The sequence below is a fragment of the Chelonoidis abingdonii genome, chromosome 23 (genome assembly GCF_003597395.2).
Source record: "Chelonoidis abingdonii isolate Lonesome George chromosome 23, CheloAbing_2.0, whole genome shotgun sequence".
Lineage (NCBI taxonomy): Eukaryota > Metazoa > Chordata > Testudines > Testudinidae > Chelonoidis > Chelonoidis abingdonii.
This window is the reverse complement of record NC_133791.1, coordinates 6,559,830-6,578,684: the sequence shown is the minus strand read 5'-3', so window position 1 is coordinate 6,578,684 and position 18,855 is coordinate 6,559,830. Positions and strand designations below refer to the sequence as shown.

The window sequence follows — 18,855 nt, the reverse complement described above, 5'->3', positions numbered from 1 at the left end:
GCGCGCATGCGGCCACCCTGAGGGGCGGCGGCGAGGCAGCCTCTAGGCCCGGCGGGGTTGAGCGATGCCCGCGCGGCAGACGCGGCCCCGCCTCCCAGGGCGGCAGCGGAGACGAAAGGGTCCCGGTGGGAGGTGACTCCAGGAGGCGCAGTTCTGTGTAAGCAGCAGGGTCCTGTGGCACCTTACAGCCTAACAGACGTATTGGAGCATGAGCGCTCCTGGGTGAATGCCCCCTCCCTGGGATGTTAGGTTGGTTACCTGCACTTGTCAGCTGCGCACAGCGCTGCTGCTCAGCCTCACCCGCGGCGGAAAGGCTCGCTCTCCCGCTTTTACAAAGGGGGAAACTGAGGCACGGAGCCTTGGCTTGGGCCACGCAGAGCAGGCAACAGTCCGGAGTTCCTGTCGTCTATTTCATAAGCACTGGACACTGCCTCTCTTCTTGCAGTGCCATTAGTGAGTCTGGTGCAGATCCTGCTATTAACATTCGAATGTTTAAACTGCCCATAGTGCCTGTCCATACACAGTGACGCTTCTCAGCCACCTCGCTGGGCATGAAAGTTCTCTTCTGCATTCCATCTGTTTACCTTTTGGTTCATTAAATTCTTTCTGATTACATTTGCAAAATAAGAAAAAACTGACACCATAAGTTATACTTCACAGCTATTTGTTTTGAATGTTAGAAGTAGAAAGTAAAGCTGTCAATCAATTAAAAAAATTCTGTTAATAATAGAATACCATTTATTTAAATATTTTGATTTATACATTTTTCAAATATATTGATTTCAATTACATTTTGTAGTTTGTGTTGTAATAAATATATAAAGTGAGCACTGTACAAGTATTTGCACTGTACAAAAACAAAAATAGTATTTTTCAATTCACCTAATATAACTACTCTAGTGCAATCTCTATTATGAAAGTTGAATTTAGAAATGTAGAATTATATACAAAAAACTACATTAAAAAATAAAACAAATTTTAGAGCCTGGAAGTCCACTCAGTCCTATTTCTTGTTCAGCCAATCACTCAAACAAGTTTGTTTATATTTGCAGAAGATAATGCTGCCAGCTTCTTGTCCACCTCACATAAAAGTGAAAATAGGTGTTCTCATAGCACTGTTGTAGCCAGTGTTGAAATATATTTACATGCCAAATGTGCTATAGATTTATATGTCCCTTCATGCTTCAACCACCATTCCAGGGGACATGTCCATGCTGATGAGTGGTTCTGCTTGATAACAAATCCAAAGCACTCGAGATGGATGCATGTTCATTTTCATTATCTGAGTTAGATACCACCAGAAGGTTGATTTTCTTTGGTGGTTCAGGTTCTGTAGTTTCTGCATCAGAGTGTTGCTCTTTTAAGACTTCTGAAAGCATGTGCCACACCTTGTCCCTCTCAGATTTTGGAAGGCACTTCAGATTCTTAAACCTTGGGTTGAGTGCTGTAGCAATCTTTAGAAATCTCACACTGGTACCTTCTTTTCGCTTAGTCTAATCTGCAGTGAAAGCGGTCTTAACATGAACACGTGCTGCGTCATCATCTCAGACTGCTATAACATGAATATATGGGAGAATGTGGGTAAAACAGACCAGCGGACATACAGTTCTCCCTCAAGGAGTTCAGTGACAAATTTAATTAACACATTTTTTTAATGAGCATAATCAGCATGGAAGTGTGTCCTCTGGAATGGTGGCGGAAGCATGAAGGGGCCTACAAATGTTTAGCGTATCTGGCACATAAATACCTGGCAATGCTGGCTACAAAAGTACTGGTGATACCGTAATTAAGAAGTGGGCAGCATTATCTCCCATAAATGTAAACAAACTTGTTTGTCTTAGTGATTGGCTGAACAAGAAGCAGGACTGAGTGGACTTGTAGGCTCTGAAGTTTTACAGTTTTGTTTTTGAGTCCAGCTATGTAACACAAAAAAAATCTAAATTTGTAAGTTGAACTGTCACAACAAAGAGATTGCACTACAGTACTTGTATTAGGTGAATTGACAAATACAATTTATTTTGTTTATCATTTTACAGTGCAAATATTTGTAATAATATACACTTTTATTTCAATTACAACACAGAATACTATATGAAAAAGAACATCCAAAATATATAATAAATTTCAATTGGTATTCTATTGTTTAACGGTGCAACTAAAACTGCGATTTTTTTGAGTTAATCGCGAGAGTTAACTGCGATTAATCAACAGCCCTAGTAGAAATTAAGGATAAAGTCCCCATAAAACAAAATTTTTCTTATTTTCAATAACCTCTATTAAACCAAATTTCTTATATAAAATATTTAAATTTTATTTAACAACTTAAGCTAAAATTTTTCCTTGTGGCTCCATACTAATTACCTCCAGCTTACCAGCTAAATGCACACAAGATGCCTTACCTGTTCATTCTGGATTGGACATTTACAGGAAACATGTTTGTGTCCATAGTGAAAAACATACCACAACTGGGAGTCTCACTGCAAGTGTCAAGAGAAGCCAGGACAGGGGTACTGATACATTCGTTATAATCTGGGTCATCATTCTGACATTAGAGTGCCTCTATCTGGTTCAGCTTTTATTGCACATATTCTGTCCATAAATAAGATGACTTCAGGTTCCAGATTTATCATGCCACCATCCTTTATTAACGTTAAAGATTTTTAGATTTTAAGACCAGAAGGGACTATTATGATCATCTAGTCTGACTTCTGGCATGAAACAAAGGCACAGAAATTTAACCAATACTTTCTTGCATCAAATCCTAATTTCTGTTGAGCTAGAGCAACTTTTGATGAGCTAGAGCATCACTGTAGAAAGACATTAAATTAACAAAATCAAGAAATCCAAATAATGCAAAAGCTGAAGTAAAGCATATAAATGTCACAGATCAAGGAACGAATGCACACTAGGAGGCAGCACACTGAAAGAACAAGCATTACAAATTCTGATGCAATGGTGCCTAGAACTTGAAAACAGGCACTCTCAAGAACAAACAGCAGATGAAGAAAGCCATATGTCGTTGTAAGCCGGTGCTTTTGGGGCCGTCCCCTCAGGTGCGACAGGGAGCCAGGGCGCCTCCTTCCAGGCGGCCGGACGGCTCCAGCTCCGCTCCCGTACTCGAGGCCTGTGCAAATAGCAGTCTATAGGCCCTGGCCCTCAGGCAGGGCGGGGCAGCAAACAGTTCAGGGGGGCTCTGGCCCTTTGTAGCAGGGCAGGGCAGCAAACAGTTCAGGGGGGCTCTGGCCCTTTGTAGCAGGGCAGAGCAGCAAACAGTTCAGGGGGGCTCTGGCCCTTTGTAGCAGGGCAGAGCAGCAAAACACTGTACGCTGCGGGGTGAGAGGATACTATGCACCCGGTTAGGAGTGGCAAGGGGGAACAGCAGGCCCACCCAATCCTATGCGTTCAGCCGACGGGCCTGAGTAGCGGCTGTTCGCTCGCTAAGGTGGCAGTGGCGGATCCAGCTCGAAATCTAACACTGACTGGGTGATCGGTAGGGATCGTGGCCGATACACACGACCATAGGCTCGGGGCCCTCTGCGGCCTGACTGTGGTCAGCCGCCCCCGGCGCTACTTCCAGTCCCCCCTTCTCCCGGTACCTGTCCTTCCTTGACGTCTGTCGGCGGGTCCCAGACCATGGTTCTCGGGAGACCTGGAGGCAGTCGGGTCCGGTGGTTCCCCTCGGATAGCCGGCACAGGGTCGTTGCGGCTGGGGTTCCTGTGGGTACCTGGCGCGGGCGAGGTCCGGCCAGCGCGCCTCTGGATAGTGGTCCGGGGCAGCTCCGGCCAGCGCCTCCTCTGGATAGTGGCCTGAGGTAGGCTGGGCCAAGCGGGAGCTCGGGCCATCCACGTCCGTCCTCTCGCTGGCCGGCGCCGAACTGAGCTCTGAGCCCTGGCCTCAACCTATACTTCCTGTCCCGCCCCTAGACTTCTGGGGGGCGGGAACAGGCGGTAGTGGCTCCGCCCACGGGGGTGCTTGTTCTGGCTCGTTCCCCTCAGGTGCGACGGGGAGCCAGGGTGCCTCCATACAGTGGTTATAACAGACTAAGAAATTAGATGACAAACCCCAAAGTGAAATTTAGCTTAATTATACAATTATAACAAAAATTAGTACTGTCAAACAGAAGCATTGAAACATTAAGCCTCACGAACCCTCACCCCAATGAGATACAAATGTATTAATCTTATTTTGCAGATGGGCAAAATTGCTAGGGTGATTAAGCAACTTGCCAAAGGTTACAAGGCAATTCAGTAGTAGAAATGAGACTGCATTCAGATGGCCCAATTCCCAGTCCCAGACTCTAAACGTTAGACCACACTCCACTCCTAGAGACAGCATTTAGAACCTAAGGGTATGTCTACACAGAGATAAAAGACCTGCAGCATGGCTGCAGTTGGCCCAGATCAGCTGACTTGCGCTGACGGGACTCAGGCAGTGGAGCTAAAAATTGCTGTGTAGACATTTTAACTCGGACTCCAGCCTGAGCTCTGGGACCATCAACCCTTGCAGATCCGAGAGTTCAGGCTTCAGCAATTTTGTTTACAAAGCAATTTTTCAGCCCCAAGCCCCATGAGCCAGAGATAGCTGACAGGGCCCACCATGTTTTTTTAAAATCCCTTTGTAGACATACCCTAAAAGTCCTGACTTGTCAGCTGCTCTACTCACCAGAATACACTGTGCCACACCTTCCCCAGAGAGAGATTTACACTGTCTAATAGAAAAATGCTGGTTTGTTTCCTCCTCATCCCCAGTATGCCTGGGGTTTGGGAGTTTCAGCTGCATTACCAAGGTACAGTCACAGATCACTGAAGAAAGTTTTCATGTGTATTTAAATAATCACATTCACAGATAGAAATTTACATGATGGAATTTTTTATTTTTTTCTTAGAATAATAAAAACATTATACATTACTTTTATTCTTTTCGAGAATAAGTAAAAAACGAGGATGTTTAATAACGTCTGTTTGCATCATACACAGGAACAATCATGATTGGAATCCACAGGATCAGATATGTATTACAAACAGAATTAACAGTTATATTTAATTGATTACGCATGATGGATTTTATTTCTTTTTAGAAAGTACTCAAATGTCCTATCTTACATAAATACTGGAATTGTGACTATACAAAATACCTACAAAATAATATGTACAGTGTTTTTCAGTCCAACATTTGTAGTTTAGTATCAAATACATAAAGGTTTGGCCCTGACATAGAAGCAGCAATTAGAGCTACTGTGTTTTCAAGTTTCTCAGACACTAAGGTATCTTCCATTTAAAGGGCTGCTGAATGGTGAGCCAATACCCTTAGCTAGAGTGACCAGACATCCTGATATTATCGGGATTATCCTGATATTAGGGGCTCTGTCTTACACACACAACTATCTTGTTTCCCCTGGAAAAAAAAGGGTCCCGATTTTTCTCACTTGCTGTCTTTGCACCCTACTATTACCCACTTTATAAATTCCTCTCTTCTGTAACACACTTATTTAAATCTTCATTTAGATTCATCTGCCTGCATTGAAATGTCAATTCACTGATTCTTTCTCCTGATTAATGACTAGTTAGCAAAAACTTGGCTCTGGGAGTGCTGAACCACAGCAGCTTTCTGAGGCTTCCAGCAAGCCTTGAGTTATTGCAATTCAGGAACTGAAATTCTCTCAAAGTGGATACTGATGACCATTTTTGGTGTCCTGCTCCTCCTCCTATTCTCCATCCCTTACTGATAGAATAGAGAAGAAGTCATTTGATTCTCTCCTAAAAACAGTTAGAAGAGGAGCTGCCCAGCTGGTGTAGTTTGACTCATATTTTCTTAGAGTTACTAATTTGACTAGCAAAATGTGGTTCCAGAAGCTCCATTAATTTAGTAAAATGCTGCTTAAATAGGCATGACGTGTTCAGCTTTCTAGAAGAGGCTTAAAAAGCTTTATGAATTATTTGCAAGTCTGAGCCACAATTGCAAGGTATAATTTTGTTTTTAGGTGAATTAGATGCCAAGTGTGTGGATTTTGCAGGCTTATTGCCTCACTGCCCATTTTAGCTGAATAAGACCCTAAAATCAGACAACCCTATGTAATGTTACCTATACAGTGTATGCAAAAAAATGGACAGGTGTTCATATTTATAGGATTGTAAATTCCATGACACCCAATGCTGATTCATGCCTCAAATCTGCAGCGATACTAGCTTACCAAATACAAATCTGGCTTTTTTGCTCACATGGCCCTACCCACACAGTGGCTAAGATAAGTCCTAATATCCATTCAAAAGGAGACAGGAGCTACCTATGTGATGAGTTAGAAAACAGAACTGACTATGGAGTTGAGAGGCAAAAGCACAATGCCTTTGCTTAACAGACAGAGCAGGCTTCCATTACCTCCAAAAGAAAACCACCACCCTTTACATGCTATGCTGCAAGAGAAACTCAGTTTATCCCACTGTATGACTCCATTATAATCATTCCAGTTTGAAGGTTATGTTGAAAAGAAAGGCTAAACATCCAACCCAATTCTGAGGCATCATGTTGGGCTGGGCTTGGGAGCACTTTCATTCCTTAAGATAAACATAAGAGTGATTATAGAGATCTGCAGTGGTTGGGAAAAGAACAAGAGAAAAAAAATGTCCGAGTTATTTTCAAGACACCTATTCCTTGCTATTGGTATGAGGGTAAACTTAAAGCACCTGCACTGGGGATATAAAATATTAAATGGTTAACCAGTAAGCATTAGTCTTACTGGTTAACCCACCCTAACCCCCAACCTCGGGCCAGCCAGCCGGAGTGGCCCCAAGTCCTGGACAGCTGACCTCAACCTCGGCCCCAGCCCCAGGCCGACCAGCCAACCCCAGCGCCTCTCTGTTTAATTGGTTAACCGATTAAACAATACAATTTTCATAGTTTAAACAGTTAACTTTTTAAACAGTATTTGCATCGCTAACCTACACCCACTAAAAGATGAAAACACAGGGAAAATAACCCGCAGAAAATAACCTGAATAAAAGTCAGGAATGGGCAATGAGCTATAATTGCCTTTTAAAAAACAAACAAAAATATCAGCTTTGATTCATATTTGAATAAAGTATTATTCCTTATGGCTACTTAAGTAAGTTACCTATGCTAAAATCCAGTCCTCAGAGTCAATGCAATATAATGGAGTCGTCACAGTAATTCATTTGTGCGACAAATGCTACTCAGATTTTTATAGGAAAGTTAGAGAAAGATCAAATTGCAGCGTGGCTAGAACACTGGGATCACTAGTCATAAGGGGAAAAAGGGATTCAAGATGAAATGGTCACAACCTAATTACAATTAACCCAGCATTTTATATCCATGGGGAGATTAATATATATAATAATCATTGTCTGACAGCAGCTTTATTAACCACATCTTCAGATGGTGGATATGTAGTTCTGGGGATAGTATCATCATAGTTAAAATACAAAATGCAGAACTATCTGTTTCCTTATATTTGCAAGTCAGTTGGTCCCTTCAGACAAGCATCAGTATGCCATACTAGAGTGGGGAGGGGGTTAAAATAAATATCTGTCCTAGCCTGCTGTGATTTTTGTTTACCCTGTGGCTTTCAGTATCACCATCCTTGTCAAATTAGCTAGGTATTTACACAATGGTTTAGTTGAAGGCCCTATGACATTCCAGAAATACAAGGCTATATATTTATTCTGATGCACTAAAATCATATCCTTATTTTGCATGTATGTCCTTTGGTTTTCAAACAAACATATTATACTCTTTGGCAACAGGACATTTGTCATGTTTTCCAATGAGAGAACATTAAAGAACTCTGTTCTCGGAGTTTAATGGACCTCAAAGGCCTGACTGTTGAGCCACCTAATGATCCAAATCCAATCCATCTTTGCATGCAGTTCACATATTTTCTCGTTAACAAAAAGGCATATGCAACCAAAAAGAAACCGGCAATGAAAATAATGCGTTGGGTAACTTACATCAGGACAAGCTTAAAAAAAAAAAAAAAAGCAATGCTTTCATTAAGCCACTTATATAACATCTTAAAATGGCAGTTTATGGAAGATGTGTACTTTCTATAAAAAAATGTTAATTAAAATATTGATTCCATGCACAATTATTGACAATTATCTACCTTTATGTAAGCCAAGAAGTGATACTGGTCTTTGAAAATCTCAGTGAAATTGCAACTATACATTCTTGGCAGAATGCTAAATCAACTAGTGGAAGGCAGAACTTAAAAATGAGCCAGATCTCACATAGTGCACAGCTTTACCTAGGGCTTTGCATGTAAGTAAAATTCATCATTCATCAAAAATTTGGCTCATTCAATAGTTTATTTGGCTAGATGTTTAGCTGTCACAAGGTAAATGGAGCTACAGATCTGTTTGCCCCTTGTGTAGATGAGAAAAATAGTGCCAGGCTGGAAACATATGCCAATTGGCTATGTGCAGAATGTGTCCAATAAATTCTACTGACTATGCTCAACTTATTATGGGATAGATGGTAGGCTCTTTCATATAGACAGACTCTTCTGAAGCTAGCATATTGTCAAACAGAACCCTAAGCTTAATTTTTTATTTCCCTAACGGGATCTAGACATGCAGCAGATTTGCCCAAATAAGTAAACAGGTCTAAAGAGACAACTACAGTTGCAAGTTATATCTAATAGCTAAAAGGAAACAGTTTTATATTGCAACATGTCCACTCTACATTAACTACTGGATTTTTAAACAGTGAATAGCTTTGTTTGAGTGTGGACCCAATATCCCTGACCTTACAGCACAGACCACTCTCCAGATCACGTCAGATGGGCAGACACAAAGCTACTGCAAACATTAATGTGTAGGTGGGAAAAAAGGATTAACACTTTGAGAATAATATCTTAGCTTTGTTTTTTGTTCCCAATTTTTCACAGCTCAAACACTTCATGATCCCCAGATTGCATCTCATATGGGTTTGTTACTTGTAGTTTAATGGTTTGGTCTACTGGAGAAAATAACTTATTGTTAGCAGTTGAAAGGGCAGTTTCTTTTATATTAAAAGCCCTAAATAAGTGAGCAAATCCACCACTTGTAAAAGACATTTTAAGACAGTATCTACCTAGTAACTACATCTTTAGTAGGATTCTATTTTTTTCCACACTGTTTGAGAGATAAATCTGACTGTACACAGAGCAAGTTGCTATATTTTTGTCTGATAAAAGTTAGGACATGTCGATGACATGATACACAGTGCCTCATGGCACTGATATGGGTTTCACAAACATTAGGTAAAGCCAGGACTACACCAGTTACTGTAGGAAATTTCTAAATCTTGATGAATGACGGTGGCTGCCCTATGGAGAGAGAGGCCTATGCTGTAATCCTGACAACAATGAAGAAAGATTTAGCATTTTTTAATGTGAAATAATCAAAATGAAGCTGAAGCCTTCTACCTTCTCTCTCTCAAAGCACTGAATTTTTTTTAATACTATATCATGCAAAATTTAAAAAAAAACCTGATAAAAGAAACAGATGCCAGAATATTCTCAGTTTAAGGTTAAAACTCTACCCTTAAACTCTATCCACTCTGACTTCTTATCACTGTAAGAGGACATACTAAAATACTTGAACACAAAAGCTAAAGCCAGAGTTGTGGCGCCGAGTTTCAAGAAGTCTATTGTTTTTTTACTGCTTTCCTATAAATTAAAAAAAGAAAAATCAAACTCATTACCCGCTTGCCTTAAAAATATTTTATGATAAATTATAATGCAAAGGAAACTTTTTTATTTTTAAAATTAAGACAGTACTTACTATGGAAATGCTGATGCCTCATTTATTTCTGAAAATTTCCAGTGGTTTTTGCCTGATAGCAACTATACTTATTTGTGTTGACTCGTAGTATATAGGCATGTGTGTGTGTTTCAGTTTGCAGACACATCAATGTGGTCGGCACCCAGGCAAACTGCAATGCTCCAGTTGTTAGAAAATTTCAAAGGAAAGCACAAATTCTCTTTGCTGGCTTTATACTCAAGAGTAGCTGCTCATATTCATAGTTTACACTAACAGCTATGTAAACGAAAATGACTGATTTTGTCTTTCAAAGTGCTTTCTTCCAGATCCTCACCATGCACACAAACAGTCTAGGATGTTTACGAAAAGTGGCAACTAGACATCTTTTTCCTATACACTAGTTTCATCCTAATGCAAGCAAGCAGAAAACAGGGATGGGTCATGTTATCACATTACTTTGGTGGGGCTGGGGTACAAGTTATTTTTCCATCTGACACTGAAGTTTTATCTCCAATATAGTCTTGTTATTTATTTGCAGAGTCAAGGAAGGAGTATGAAGCCAATGTTTATCATGCTGGATTACTCTTGGTCTTCTGTTCTACATGTCAGTTTCTAGTAAACCAGGGCTTATAAGATTTTCTCCTTTTTTTCCCCCTCTCTGCAGCAAAGTCCATTCTTTCACCTGTTGTGAATTCAAAGCAACCAAGCATTGTCAACAGCTGGGGTAGCATCCATTTAAGGCAAAGTTCCTCTGAGTTGTGTCAGGTTGTGGTGGAACAATTAAGAGCCATATCAATCATATGGCTTTAAATCCTTGGATATTAGTGGCTTGGTATCTTCAGTTGTGCTCTGTGAGGGTTGTGGGGCTGCCACTGCCAGGCTTTGTATTGTTTCTTGCTGATGTTGCTTTGCCTTGTTATACAGCAAAACGCCAATTGTTACTAGAACTGTCCCAATGGCTGAGAGGCTTGTAATTTTGTTACCAAACACAATAATACTTAACCAGATGGACAACGCATGCTTCACTGTACTAGCAACACTGAAACAACAAAACACAAATATTAAGGACTGAATGGCTTTGACATTCGCCACACACAATATATTCAGTATGCTCCATCCCATTTGGATCTTTTGGTGCTTTATCTTGCAGAAAGCCAGATTCCACTTTTCCTGTTTAGGCTAATTAAAAATGACTGTGGAATCCTTTAAGTATCAGCAATAATATTTGTGTAATATCCCTAAACTGAGAGCTAATGGGAATAATTAAAGTCACCAAGTAAGAGACATGCTGTTTTATTAAAAACATACAATAGAATGTCACTAATTCTCCTTTGGCTAATCCACTCACCTACTCATTCCCACCAGAAAACTGGCAGTATCAGCAAATACTTTAAAATTAGAATCACATACCTAAAACTCCATTCAGCAATTTGTAAGTGTATCCCTATGTGGTTGCTTATTTATGTGAAATGAAGCTAAGAACTGTGCATACCTGTCCCACATGCATAATGCTAAGGATCAAATCCTGTTTCCCTTACACACAAAAGCAGTAGTCCCTTTGCAACCAGTGGTACTACTCATACAGTACAAGGATTTGGCCCTATGTTTGATTTTTGGATTTGGAAAACATCCTCATTAATTTGGAGTACATATAGAATGTATTTATTCCACCATATAGCATTTTCAATCAGTTACCAGTATGAGATGGTCTAAGGAAGGAAAGAACCATAATTTTGACCCAAAATCTACAGTTTTACCTGAAAGTTACAGGAGAAATCTTTCCCATCAAGGCATATGCTGTAACACTCTGCAAATGGAACAAGACTCCATCTATTAGGAGCAGTACAATGACATCTTGGTTGTAACTGAAACGCCTTCCACTTTTCCCAATCACTGGCACATCCTAAAGCCAAAGAATGTAACAGGATTTTAAGAATCTAGCTGTGTCCTGTTTTCTTTTACAAGCAAACGTAGCTTAGGCAACTTAATTTTACCCCAGGCCTAAAGGAGGCACTTTATACTGGAAATAAAGACAGGAATATTTAATCTAATTTTCAGAAGTAGGAGATGGAATGTTTATACCCTTCATGTTTTATCTTCTCTGCAGGAGAGAGCAAGGAAAGCCTAAGCTTTATCTATCTGAACTTTTCATTATTTGTCACTTATCCTGTGTGATATTTCCTCCTTTGAATATTAACGTGTTACAACAAAAAGCTTCTCTATTAACCCTCCACCAACCCTGACACCTAGCATTACCCAAAGTGATGTGAGATTTAATTTTGTAACTGCTGATGTAATTTGATTGTCATGATGACTTGGCCCATTCACAATGAGTTGAGTTCCTAACCCACCATAAACAGAGCACACTGACCATGAGTTAGTGTCCAAACTCATGCCCTCTCAGTATCTACCCTGAATTCATGTTGAGATCTTAACCAGCTATTATAATTCCACTATTTAAGGTTTTAGCACCAAAATTTCAGGTGACTCAGTAGAAGAGCTCTCTATTCCTGTAAAGATCCTAAAGTCTGCCCATCTGTTGTAGTCACCTAGCACAGGAATTTATGGTAATCAGAATTAGAGGCATACATTCTCTCACTATTGCTGCTCTCTTCCTTCCTTTGTATTTGAGCTGTTTTTATTCAGATTTAAAACTAAGGTTCTCTCCCAGCATCACTTTTTGAAAATAATTTGTATTTCCCCCTCCCCAAACATCAATGAAATGGTGATCACCTAAGAGGATTTTAAAGAGAACCAAGAACCATGCATCTACTGAATCAAACACTAATGTGTCCAAGCTCTGCATGGGGATATTTTTGAAGACCTCTTTAATCTACCTAGCATGGTTCAATAATTGCTTTTGTTGCAGATATTGTAACTGCCTACAGTAACTTTGGCGGAACATATATTAAGTTGATATAACACTGTGGGCCAGGAATTGTATGCATGATTGTGATCTACTCCATGGTGGAGGATCATCAAAGCTCTTCCAGGAACCAAAACCAGTAGGGGGTGATTAAGATGACTCACGTAGGATTTAAACACATCCAGAGAGGTACCACCCCTTGGGATCCACACACATGCTGGTTCAAACTGGATTTTCCAGAGACCAAGTAACAAACAAAGAAAGGGTTTTGGCATAAAAGGACTGCATTTAAAATGACTCAGGGCCTTCTTTCTGATCCAGCAAATAGATCTTCTGTCGAGGGTGGGGAAGGAAACCCTTGTTGAAGGGTTGGAAGAACTTTGTCCTGTTAGGGCTCCATAACTCTGATGTGTGACCTCTAATAAGCTTTCAGCATGTGTATAGAAACTTCCATTGTTTTGTATAAGTTTTCTCAGTAATGCTTTTGCCTTAAGAATAAATGTACTTGATTAGAAGGAGCTGTGAAGTAATTTGTAGCAGCTGGCAATACACTGTTCATAGCTGTTGGGGAGAAAACAAAGCACAAGTGCTCGTATGTAGGCAGACTGGCTTGCTTGGGACCTTACAGAGCAAGGCAGGGAGCTGTGCAGCCTTCAAACCCCAGTCTAGGGTAGAGAAACGTAAGTCTCCACCTCAAGAGAGGTGATGGCTAGGGAACCAGACACCTTAAGTAAGTAACTTCAAGGGACAACGGAGGGGAATATGGGTGCAGTTACTCTGAAACTATGATTGGCATTTATCTCTTCTGTTGTCATACATAATGTAATAGGACAGGTCTATCAATCATTATTTTCGCTATTCTATCACTGTCTTTCCCACAGCATATCATACTTTCATGTACTGTTAATTAAGTCAACTTTTTTTCTCCTGCATTTGGTTAACGCAGTTTAATGGTTGGAACACAGAAATGGGAGCTAGGAACCACACAGTTCTACCCAGCCTCTAACAGATTGTATCTACTATGCCTCAATTTCTTCTTTTATAATTAAGGTTGCAAGTACCATGTGAATACAAAGTGCTATTATCCAAGAAGCCTACAAACATTAGGATTTATTTTTTAAATCTTCATGTGTTTGCCCCTTTGGATATTACCTCATCCACCTTGCTTCTTTGGAGGCATTTATTCAGACTAAATTACTTGCTCCCTAAACTCCTGAAACAAACTTTATCTTTCTGGTTTATTTGTCATGTCATGTCATGTCTACATGAAACTGCTTCTTAAAACATTTTCTGGATCTCTTGCTTAACCACCCAAGTAAACGGGTGAATGTCAGCATGATTGTAAGGAACGGGAAAAGTAAACTGAAAGTTAGCAATCTGCACAAATCAAACAGCAAAATTAATCTTTGTTAACCAATAAAAATTCTTACCATGAAAAATATCCAAGCTGGAATGAGCATAATAACTGCAGCAGCACTTGTGTAAAACTGAAGTTCTGGAGCACTATAAATGGAAATCAAATAAAACAAAAATAAATGTTTTTAAAAGCTTTTCCTTAACTGTAACAGAAAGAAAGCTGTATTAGATTTAAATAGAAATCTCTGCACTGATACTTTACAGTGGTCAAAAAACCTTTTAAAATCAGCTAAAAGCCTTGTGGAAGACAAATTCAAAAAATTTCTTATAGAACTAACAAAGTTTGCTTTCCATGCTGGCTGAGATGGCCTTGATTAATAGGCAAACTGTTTTTAAAAAATAAATTCAGTTTTTAAAAAATTATGTTTATGGAATTACTTCTGAACAAAACACTGTAGTGTTCATTTAACATTTTATATCATTTGTTTTCAAAGGTATAGTAATTGTGGATAGGCAGAATTTGCTGCAATAATTGATTACTCATTCATGCATTCTGTATTGTTCATACCTTCATGTACTGTTCATGAGTTTTAAAATGTGGAATAGAAATTAAGGGCCTGTTTCTACAAGCTTAGTGATTGCAGTGGGAGTTCTATGTAGATGGAGGGCTTCCAGGTTTGGGCCCCAAGGAGTTATTTTTGTGTTTGGGAGTAGGTGACTGTCATTTTAGGTATCCTGAGGGAATTTCTGGTTGATCATGATTTCATCTCCCCAGCAAATGCTTATGGATATTTTGGATACAAAAGTTTTTCCTCCCTTTCCTGACACACAATAATTTAAAGTACAGTATGTAGGATATACCTGTCACCAGCAAACTACATAAAGAAGACAAAGTCTTGTCCTGGTCCCACATGACTATAAACAAGTGGTTCCCTGATGTTTCCTGGGACCTTTCTGTAAGCTGTATATTTGAAATATTGTAGATACTTACGAAAACCTATATTTGTCTCCACTGAGCAGCTTTTTGGAAAAAACATTTTGCAAACTGGGGAAACAAAATCAGAACATTTATCTGTAGGCGCCATTTATAGTGAACAGATGAAACAAACAATGAACTTAACAGTAATTTCCATAAGATAGAAAATGAGGTTTTCGATAAAATACTTGCTGACAGTCATATACAACTTCAGATTTACACTGGGTTTTCATGCATTTAAACAGAATACAGATCAGAACGAAGATGCATTCAGAAAGAAGGCTTTTAGTAAGCAATTTAACTTCTTTTGCGGTATATATATCTATAGATATATGTAGATATAGATAAAATGAATATCCTATAACATACTTTAGAAAGTTTTGATATCCTGTTTTAAATTTAATTAATTTGCTTTAATTTTCCATTTTATAAATAGCACACTATTCACTATTAAGTAATTAACTTTTTAAAAAGAAATAAAGTGAGATCAGAGAATTACAGAAGGCACTATACCACAATTACTGTATTGAACAAAATCTTCCTAGAATTATAAAGTTATCACAACGTTATTTTATTTTAATATTCTCCCAACTGCACTACTTTTTTCTTTTAACCAGCTAAGTCTCATATTCATATTACTGTCTTTGAAATATATACAAAACACCAATCTACTCTACACATTCCATATAAATATTGACATACTGCAAGCGAAAATGCTAATTTACATTTTTGCATTGCCTTATTAACTTATAACATTCAGAAGCAGTGTAAGGTTCCTTTGCAGTTAACATTTCAAATATAAATGGTTTAGACTTTACATTTTCAAGTGCTTCATAGAGAACGGAACTAAAATACTCCTTATTTTTCTTTTACTGTTCAGCTGTGCTCTAGGAAACAGTGATAAAAATAAATACAAAGCAAGAATATCCAGCCTGTGTTGGTGTTGTGCACTGATATGGGCATTTAGAACAAATGAGTGCATAGTTTTCAGTATTCAGACTAATCTACAACACTGCAATTAACCAAAAGTAGAAGCATCACATCTGATTTGCAGGTACATAATTTTAAAAATAAAAGATGCACACTGCCGTTTCATGCCTGCACTTGCATCTGCCTTGAGATATAGACAGAAATTATTTGAAATAGAGGCTAGAGTCATCACTGTCTTGCACCTGGTTTTATTTATACTTGTGCTAAGTGAATACAAATGAACAAGTGGGTAGAATCAGGCCTACAATAATCTTGTCTGCCTATTTTGTTTTAACATAAGGATATCTGGACCCCAACTAGATCAAAACGGCAAAACTTTTAAAAGAAATGACAGAGGCTGGACATGAATACTAATCCAAATACAACAACAGTGGCAAGAACCAGTGTCCTCTGTAAACAATTCTAGACGACAGAATTTGACATTTTGTAAACAAAAATTCCCAGCAGCCTATTACACTGATTATTTTTGAATTGCCCACCATTTAATGGAGATACACGACTAAAGAATTTTGTAGATAATCTTGACTGCCTTAAACATATTTAAGAATCAGAAAGTTCTCTGATTTTTTATTTTACCTTGCAATAGGATATGAAAAGACTTTCTTTATAGAGAGAAAAGTATTCTTATAAGTGTATCAGAAAACTGTCATGGCTTTCTGATTACTATAATTTAACTATAGTCAATAACAATTTACCATGCTTGAAGTTTTCCATTTTCATGTGTTATTCATTGTTAACCTAGCATATTAAAATATTCTCTCAGTAAACTAACTTAGAGTACTTCAATTATCTTACTAGCAACATTAAAAATATATATCTGCTCAACCTTAAGTTTAGAGTTGCTAGTCCTCTTCTGTAATATATTAGTTGCAACATACTTGTGCATTATTAGTTTTATGCATTTGCAATTCTTCCATAACATGGTCACATATTTTATTAGAAAACATAAGCAATGTATATTCACCATTTGAGTTCACTAGCAATAAGAACCTGCAGTTGATTGGCTCTGTCCCACCCTCCACCTGGTAGTTAAAAGAAAAAGCCACCACAGGCTACAAACCAGGACTGCTAGTTACAAATCCCTGGTAAATAGACTTTGTCAAGAGTCATGAACAGAGATAATTCTGGGACAGGAGTTGTTCTATTCTTTATCCACTGTGTTCTGACAGGTATGGCGTTCTCATCTCTAAGAGCAGTATGCCTTCTATTAAGAAATAATTCTCTGAATACCAAGAATTAATATACTGTATGGGAAACACCAGCTGAACTGTACAGTCTGGGAGAAGATATGGCTTAGTTTATTTGTAAACTAACAATTCTTTCTCTTCTCTACATGCAACCTTCATCAGGCCTCACCAGTCCATGATGTTAGTAGACAAAGCTGCCGAAAAACCCAGAATGTTGAAACTGATTTCAGTGGCTGTACATAGAGCTAATCCTCCCATGACAGGAATGAGAGAGAGATTTACCAGCAATCCTGTAAGTGAAAAAAATAAATTAAAAATTGGCTTTAAACCAGAGCTGTGTGAGTAATGGATTTTTATGTTTGCTAGCAGTTCCAAATTAAAAAAAAATCATTTTTGGTCAACATAAAAACTAATTTTTGGGGAATTTCAGCAAAAGGAAAAAGTTGAAAAAGAATTGTTTCAGACTGAACAAAATGTTCTGTTCTACATAAAACTTTGTTTCTATTTTGAGTGTTTAATGTTTTTGCATCTTTTAAAATAAAATTGAAGGTAATTTCAAAATGAAAAGCTGTTTAAACTCAAAAAAATCAAAATGTTTCATTTCAAAAATGCCAAAATGAATCATTGTATGCAGTGCTATTGTAGCCCTGTCAGTCCCAGGAAATTAGCAAGACACGGTGGGTGAGAACAACTTTTATTGGACCAGCTTCTGCTGGTGACAGAGACAAGCTTCCAAGCTTATACAGAGCTCTTCTTCGGCCCTGATTTTTCCAGAATATATCCTGGTTATAATATATTTTGTACCATGTATGCCTTGTGAGGTGTCACTGGAAAAGTCATAATCTGTTGACCATTACTGTCCTGTTGAAACGTGTGTGTCATTGTATATGAAGTTATAAAACTTTGCTGTGTTTGTTACTGAAATGTGCTGAGAGTCTGGGAAATGCCCACAGACCAGTTCCTTAGAAATAACAAAGATACTGTTAACACAAGTCTTGCATGTCAAGCCTCAGGTACACAAAAGCAAGAAATTGCAATTCATATGAAGAACTGAATGCAGGGCACATAGACAATGGGGCTGCCCAGGAGTGGATTTACCATGAAACAAACCATGCGGTGGCGCAGAGCCCCTACCGACAGGGGGGCCCCCAAAATGCTGGACAAATCTCATCTGACAACCTGCACCTGAGTCCCAGCCTGTGGCGTAGCAGGGCTCAGGCAGGCAAACTGCCTGCATGCTATGGCCGGTGGCCCTAGGCTGCTCCTGGAAGCATCTGGCTGCTGGCACATCTCTACATGCCCCTGGTTGGGGGGGGAGGTGGCTCCATGCACTGCCCCCATCCTGGGCAGTGCACAGAGACCCACTGTCCCCCTCACCTCAAGGAGCACGCAGAGACGTGCCAGCAGCAGGGCTAAGGCGGCTCCCTGCCTGCTCTGCCTCCCTCCCTCTGTGCCATACCACTCCTGGAAGGGGCTGGGATGTCCTTGCAACTCTTGGGGGGGTCTCCGCACGCTGCCCCTGCCCCAAAGGCCAACTTGGCAGCTCCCATTGGCCAGGAACCACTGGCCCCCACCCCACATAGGAGAACTGCCAGAGGGGTGTGTGCCAGTGGCTTTGGTAGCCGCGCTGCCTGAGGTAAGCACCACCCCCTTGTCGCACTCCAACCCCCTACCCCAGCCCAGAGCCTGCAGCTCACACCCAAACTTCCTCCCAGAGCCTGACC

At 39.5% G+C, this 18,855-nt stretch overlaps 1 protein-coding gene and 1 long non-coding RNA gene across 4 annotated transcripts in view; one reads left to right on the top strand and one right to left on the bottom strand.

Annotated features, from left to right (window-relative positions):
• The first annotated feature begins 51 nt into the window (after positions 1-51).
• LOC142045877 (uncharacterized) lies at positions 52-18,049 on the top strand. The gene is made up of 2 exons (XR_012654788.1): positions 52-453; positions 17,294-18,049. It is a non-coding gene; the product is annotated as an uncharacterized LOC142045877 (long non-coding RNA).
• SLC35E2B (solute carrier family 35 member E2B) overlaps positions 4,854-18,855 on the bottom strand; it is a 34,916-nt gene continuing 20,914 nt past the window's right edge. For all 3 annotated transcript variants that reach the window (XM_032780057.2, XM_032780053.2, XM_032780054.2), the window contains 5 exons: positions 17,301-17,421; positions 14,970-15,023; positions 14,053-14,125; positions 11,514-11,659; positions 4,854-10,795 (listed from right to left, as the gene is read on the bottom strand). In XM_032780057.2, the coding sequence (XP_032635948.1) occupies positions 10,549-10,795; positions 11,514-11,659; positions 14,053-14,125; positions 14,970-15,023; positions 17,301-17,421 (641 nt within the window). In that variant the 3' untranslated portion in view covers positions 4,854-10,548. The remainder of the gene's footprint in view (positions 10,796-11,513; positions 11,660-14,052; positions 14,126-14,969; positions 15,024-17,300; positions 17,422-18,855) is intronic.